Source organism: Penaeus vannamei, chromosome 11 (assembly GCF_042767895.1).
Source record: "Penaeus vannamei isolate JL-2024 chromosome 11, ASM4276789v1, whole genome shotgun sequence".
NCBI lineage: Eukaryota > Metazoa > Arthropoda > Malacostraca > Decapoda > Penaeidae > Penaeus > Penaeus vannamei.
In genome coordinates this window covers 4,382,844-4,390,343 of record NC_091559.1, presented here as the reverse complement: position 1 = coordinate 4,390,343, position 7,500 = coordinate 4,382,844, and the positions used below count along the sequence as shown (strand labels likewise).

Below are 7,500 nucleotides of genomic sequence, written 5' to 3'. Positions count from 1 at the left end.
TTGACAGTATTTTCTGATATGATTCTAAATATTGATGCCAGGAGTCCATGTATACATACCCTGTGCAGAAGCACAGAAGCCTAGTAACTGACTCCTTGGTGACTAAGTGCTTGTGATACTTTCTTTAATGATACACAGGTAAGAAAATTGATAAAACATATCCACCATGGATAATTTATGTATCTGGCATAATTGGGTTAATAAGTAAATGAGTAAGTGTATATGCTTGGGTAAGTATGAGTGCTTGAGCATGTGTGTTCATGTACATGAGCATAAGCTTGTGCAAGTGTGAGTATGTATGTGAGCATGTGTACATGTGAGTGCCTGTGTGTGTATGTGCATGTGTTTGTGTTTGTGTTTGTCTTTGTCTTTTTGTCTGTCTAATTGTCTGATTTTGAGTGTGTGTATTCACAATTATGTGTATCTCTTTAGAAATTTATAAAAAGAAATTGCTCATTCTCATTTCCAGAAAGCTGTAGAGGAAGAATACAGAAAGTGGATGTCCATGAGCAATGAGACGGACATTATTGCCCATTTCTCACTGCAGCACAACACTTCCCCTCTGTTCCTGTGTCTCCTGTTCAAGATGGTCTTGGACAATGATAGAGTACCACCCATTGCATACAAGTGGGTTAAACACTGGTTTGGTTACTTTTATTTGATTCTTTGAGCATTGTCAGTGATAATTTTTTTCTCATGGTATTTCAACAGTGAAAGGTTAAAGGAATTTTGATGAACGATTTGATTACAGTGTCTCAACTTATTTTTCTGCAGGGTGCTCGAACGCGTGGGACCACGACAACTTGCAGCCCATGTGCGCACTCTCTGTGATTTCCTGGTCTTGGAGTTCTCAAACAGTGCAGGGGGGCAGCATGTGACAAAATATGTTGAGACGATGAATGCCATCATTTGGGTCTACAACATCGTTCCTATTGACCGACTCATGCTGTGTCTGGTGGGTTGATGGTATAATAGCTTTGTTGGATTGCCTTGCGATTGGTGAAACTGCATAGGTTTTGATGTTCGTATACATTTAGGGTTAAGTTAGGTTAGATGAATGTTTGATGAGGATTTTTGGTATTTTCATTATATTGTTTTATCGATTGAATTATAAATTTCTGTAGCTGCAAATATTGTAAATGTTGTTCATAAATGCTCCTCTAAAATATGCATTATATATAAAAGCATTATGGATGTTTTAATATCATTTCAGGCCCTAAGGACACAAGAGGGTAGTGAAGCACATGTATGCTTCTTCATCATCCAACTGTTGCTGCTGAAACCGTGTGAACTAAGGAATCGTGTCCAGGAATTCGTCAAGGAGAATTCCCCCGATCACTGGCGGCAAAGTAACTGGTATGTCCTTGCTTTGATTGTGTGTTTTTATTATCCAAGGGAGCAGTAATTTTTTGGGTCACGAGTTGCAAAATTTTTGGTAGTGCCTTTCGTACGTTGGAGACTTTTGCGGGTTAGCTTGTCAAGGGATTGAATGTGGCGTGAATTTGCATGCTTGGTTTAGTATGTTTTGGAAATTATGTCATATAAGAACTAGATATTTCTGTCCCTAGCACATTGGCTTAGTTTTGCATATATAAGTTGAACACACTCTCAGACATTTAGAGAATTAAAAAAAAAAAGAAAAAGAAAATGATGAAGAACCACGCACATACAGGTACGAGAAACACATGGCCTTCCACCGCAAGTTCCCAGAGAAGTTTTCCCCGGAGAGCATCTTAGCCGAGCAAGGAACCCTCACGGCACAGTACCAGACTCTCCCAATCTACTGTAGTAACGTCTGTCTCAGATTCCTCCCGGTAAGTAAGGAGTTTCCGGTAGATGAGTGCAATACACGTTGAAGATTTTTAGATTTTCTCTTTATTTATTTAGTTAGGTACTTGATGAAAGAAATAGGTCAGAAATTCATTCACTTTATAATTTCAGTAAAAAAATTATTTAGTGTTTGCTACTTTATTGCTGTTTTTTTATTTATTTATATATATATATATATATATATATATATATATATATATATATATATATATATATATATATATATATATATATATATATATACATATATATATATATATATATACATATATATATATATATATACATATATATATATATATATATATATATATATATATATATATATATACATATATATATATATACACACATATATATATATACATATATATATATACATATATATATATATATATATATATATATATACATATATATATACATATATATATATATATATATACATATATATATATATATATATATATATATATATATATATATATATATATATATATATATATATATATATATATATATATATATATATATATATATATATATATATGTACATATATATATATATATATATATATATATATATATATATATATATATATATATATGTACATATATATATATATATATATATACATATATATATATATATATATATATATATATATATATATATATATATATATATATATATATATATATATATATATATATATATATATATATATATATATATATATATATATATATATATATATATATATATATATATACACATATACATATACATATACATATACATATACATATACATATACATATACATATACATATACATATACATATACATATATATATACATATATATATATATATATATATATATATATATATATATATATATATATATATATATATATATATATATATATATATATATATATATATATACATATATATATACATATATACATATATACATATATACATATATATATATATATATATATATATATATATATATATATATATATATATATATATATATATATATATATATATATATACATATATACATATATACATATAAAGATATATATAATATATATGTATAATAAGTGGGTATGAGATGTGTTAACTCGTTTTATTCATAATCCTTCTTTGAGTACATGACATGGCAGGAATGGATATAAATTTTTTTTTATGATTTGTGGCATATAGTAATTTGTTCATATACTACATACATTATGATTATTTTTTTTCTCTGCCTAGGTGTTGGACATCATCATCCATAGGTTCCTGGAGCTTCATCAGGTGCACAAGAACCTCGAAACCATCCTTGATAGGCTGGGAATGCTCTATAAATTCCACGGTATATATATCACGGTTTATATAACTTGCTAGTTAGGGAGTGCCTCTTTTGTACCAGCTCAAAATGTATGAACAAATACGTAGATAGAATAGAGAATGGTAGTAGTTGGTTTGAAAGGGTATGACTTTATGTGTGCATGTTTTTGTATGTCTATATATGTTTTTGTAATTATCTCTATATACCATTAGTGCTCACAGATACTTAAATCAGTAAGTTGTATGACGTCAAACTCTCATTTCAGACCGTCCCATCACCTACCTTTACAACACATTCCATTATTATGAGAACAAGCTCCGAGAGCGCCCCAACCTCAAGCGACGCCTGGTGGTGGCTGTCATCATGTCCCAGCAAGAGATCCATCCCCAGGGCTGGGCGCTCACTGAGGCCTACCATCAGTACTTGGCGCGACCCCAAGATGACATTGCGTGGAACCCTGACCTCTCTTACTACACATCGCTGGTCCGTCGCCTTGTGCACAGTATCCTTTCCACCAATAAATACTATTTTCATTTTTCATTGATGGATTTCATGATTGTTTATGAATTCTCTGCTTTACTGGAGTTGCTCTTTTGTGTTGAAAGGATTTTTTTTTTTATAACTGCTGGGCATGTTCAGAAACTAGAGACCTTTTTGTGAAATTGGAGGTCACTATATGTAATGAATATGTAATATGTATTAATCTTATTTATTTCTGTATTGCTGATTTTTCTTCTTCTTCTTCTTCATCTTCGTTGAGTTGAGGTTTCTAGATATTTATTACTTCAAAATTCTTCATCATTCTTACATTACCTCAAAAGGAAGGTGCATAAAGTAATTTTTGTGCATCGTCCAAGAAGTTTTTCTTAACCAAGTGTCACAGCCATGCAAGGGAAAGCGGTGTTCCCATCTATCGAATGGAGGTTCAACGAATTCTCAAGTAGTGGGGCTCACGCGCTTCATGTCAGCTGTGTGGAGTTGATGGCCCTCCCAAGCAACCCCACCATTGTAGCCAACATGCTCATGGACGTTCTACTTAGAGGGTAAATAAGAATGTGTTTAGTGCTGTAGTTGTCTTTTGGTGATCAGTTGGAAGCATAAAAGAAGGATATTATTGTCTTGTGAATGTTGTCAAGGAATTGCATATTTTTTTGGTAAAGGTAGACCTAGATAAGGAAATAGATGTATTAGATGCTGTGGTTGCTTCATTTTTTTTCACTCTGTTTTAGTGTATAGAGAACCAGAAAATTGGAAGTATGTTGATATATTATATAAGGATGTTGAGTCTCAAGAAGTTGCTAATAATGCTCTCCTTTGCAGGTATTGTGACATTCCCTCAGGCGAAATGATTGAGTGGGTGAATGCAGTCGGCCTAATTCTCACCTGGCTCCCTGAACCTTATTGGATTGTCGTTCATGACCGCATCATTGAGCTTCTCCAGGTGGGTTAATTAGGGTGGCAAAGGTGTGCTGAGTTTGTATATGTAAGTCTTGATATTTTATTGTATAAAATGTAAATGTGAATAGATTTAGTAAGTAATCCTGTTTTCTTTTGCCATACTGAGTAACGTGCCTCTCAAAAAATATGAAAAAATATATTTTTTATATATATTAAGATACATACAGAAAATGTGAGAATGGAAACTGTTCCAGTTGAAAAGAATGTAGTTAACCTAAAAGCAAAAAAGCTAAGATTCTTTTATAAGGTTTTCATTGTTTTTGTCTTTTAATTGTTTTGCTTTTTTTTTCTTGCCAGAGAGGTTAGATTAATGAATGTGTTTTTATGGGAATGCCATTATGATAAGTGGGAATGCCATTATGATAAGTCTATGTTAAAATATGTTTTTTTTATGTATTTCTTTTGACATTCCTGTTCCATTCACACTTCCAGCACCCAACCCTGGCCACCCCGGGTGCAGGCACACTTGATCCATTTACCATGCTGAACTTGGAACAGCTGGAGTCCTGCCTGAGCGACATGAATGCGGCCCTGACACTGGCCATCGCGCATGCCTTCTGGCACCACGCATCATTTGGCCAAGTTGGACGGATTCCACAGTGAGTATAAGGGTATTTTTGGGTTTGGTGGAGAGCCTAGATTTTTTCTTTTTATCTTGTTTGATTGAAATACAGATGTGTGGGGTTGTTTGTTTATGGGTTTATATGTATGTTTTATGCATCTGTGTATATGTGTGTGATGTGTTTGGTATGTATGTGCCAGTTTCTGTGAGGAGTATGTGTGGCAAAGGTATCAGTACTTTTTAGCCTTAGCGACTAGCCACTGGGGGCATGTATGTACATGCCATGGCTGTTGTGGACTGAAAATTATAATATTTTTATAAATTATAGCAAAATAAAAGCTTTTAGGTGCCAAATGTTGCTCGCAAGCTACTGAACGAGCCAGGCGCAAACAAGGAAACAAACACTTGCCAAACTTATTTAACCGGCGGTATTGATTTAACCAAGCTTCTAGCCAGGATTTCTGCACAGGGTGTCCTCTTTATTTCCCACACATTGACTGGCTGTGTAGCAGGTGCTGCAGGTGTGATGGTGAGCACCACAGGACTCTCTTGAACACTATTTCCTGCATTTTGAGGTGCAAATTTTGTGGAATAGAGCCAAATATTTTGTCTCTCTTACACTATTTTTGTCCTTAGGCTGGGAGAAGGTACATGTTTGTGTGTGTGTCAGGGGGGGGGGGAGAAGACTAGATCATTTTTAGGCAATTTTATAATTACACTGATTAATATACTATGTAAAATGTTTCACAAGTTATTGCATAAGAACAGTGAGTGTGACTGATGATGGCATTGTGCTGTCATTTTTTTTTTTTTTTTTTTCCCACCCTGTTCATTAACAGATTGCCACCAAAGAAGCCAAAAACAGCTCTGAAATACTCCTATAGTTATCAGCCTTTCTATCACTTTTATAAACACTGTTAAAAGTTTCAAGCTTACCTGCACTTCTTCCCGTGAAAAAGGTTAAAGAGATACCAGATATCCCACCAATAACAGTGCTCGGCCACACCGCATAACGGAAAATCGACCAATGTTATGCAAGTGTCATGATTCGCGAGATGTAATGAAATGTAATCGTGATTGCATGAGATTTCATCGGAAAAGAAACATGGAGTTGGTAAACTAACTAAATGCGTGTCCATAACTTCAGTACTGGATGATAAATTGTGATAAGGATAATTTGGAAATGCTAAGAAGGGATAACCAATTGAAGTAAAAAAGAAGACTTTAGGTTATTAATTATAAAAAACAAAAGAGCATTTACCTTTTCATATATTAACCTCTTCCAATTTCTTATAGGTTATTGCGAGAACGTATTCGCCCCATCTTGACAACAGAGGAGCAGCTAGTTGTTGTTTGCCATCTTGTGGGTCCTTTCCTCCAGCGCTTCAATAATGAGTCTGCGAGAAAAGTCTTCGACGTAACCAAAGAACTTTATGAAGCACTGGCAAAGGTAGGGAGATTGTTGATATATAATGATTAGAGCAATTTGTTTTTCACAGTCATCTGTTGTGCTAAATATTTTCAAAGATGCTATCCAAAGAGGTAGTGAAATTGCTGATATAAAGCTTTGAAGATGATATATAGTATTGTGTGTCATGAGTTATGGAACAAAACTTTTTGTAGGAAATGCTTAATGCTTAAGTTACTGATATAGAAAAAAATCAGAATAATATATAACTTTGCTATATTAAGTCATTATACATACAATTTCTATTGATATGTCCCCAAAACTTGCAAATCACCAATATGTAAAGTAAAATAATCCTATCGCTATTCACCATCCTGTGGATCTTATTCCAACTAAGAAGGATTTTTCTCCCCAAGGTTGATCACAGTGTCACAGAGCTGAAGTACATGGACCCCATCTGTGACGTCTTCTACCACATCAAGTACATGTTCACCGGGGACTCCATCAAGACCGATGTGGAGGGCATCATAAGGAGCCTAAGACCAGCATTGCAAAAGAGGCTGCGCTTCATCACGCACCTTAATTTGGATTCCATTGAGGTCTGTGGGCTTGATATGTATTTTTTTTTTTCTGTCCTAGTTTGTGATTAGATTGTGCTGTTGTTGTGGACTGTTTTTGGTTCTTCTGTATTTTGAGCCTTTGGTAGTTTTGAAGTCTCTGTTGATTTTATTAACTGGAGATTAAGTATAAACTCCAAAATGTTAAATAGGTATTAAAAATGTACACATTTTGGAAAAGTAATGTTCATTTAAAATATTATGCATGTACTGTACTGATACAGGCTGTACAGTCAAGTTGAAAATACTTTGATATAAGCGTTATTTTTCAAATGTC

The 7,500-nt window shown here is 33.5% G+C and overlaps 1 protein-coding gene across 4 annotated transcripts in view; it reads left to right on the top strand.

Annotated features, from left to right (window-relative positions):
* Positions 1 to 7,500, top strand: part of MED23 (mediator complex subunit 23) — a 21,682-nt gene that overhangs the window by 13,291 nt on the left and 891 nt on the right. For all 4 annotated transcript variants that reach the window (XM_027355841.2, XM_070126896.1, XM_027355840.2 and 1 more), the window contains exons 17-27: positions 470 to 627; positions 775 to 955; positions 1,214 to 1,356; positions 1,673 to 1,814; positions 3,103 to 3,202; positions 3,444 to 3,680; positions 4,062 to 4,221; positions 4,499 to 4,619; positions 5,069 to 5,235; positions 6,495 to 6,648; positions 7,023 to 7,205. In XM_027355841.2, coding sequence (XP_027211642.2) covers positions 470 to 627; positions 775 to 955; positions 1,214 to 1,356; positions 1,673 to 1,814; positions 3,103 to 3,202; positions 3,444 to 3,680; positions 4,062 to 4,221; positions 4,499 to 4,619; positions 5,069 to 5,235; positions 6,495 to 6,648; positions 7,023 to 7,205 — 1,746 coding nt within the window. The remainder of the gene's footprint in view (positions 1 to 469; positions 628 to 774; positions 956 to 1,213; positions 1,357 to 1,672; positions 1,815 to 3,102; positions 3,203 to 3,443; positions 3,681 to 4,061; positions 4,222 to 4,498; positions 4,620 to 5,068; positions 5,236 to 6,494; positions 6,649 to 7,022; positions 7,206 to 7,500) is intronic.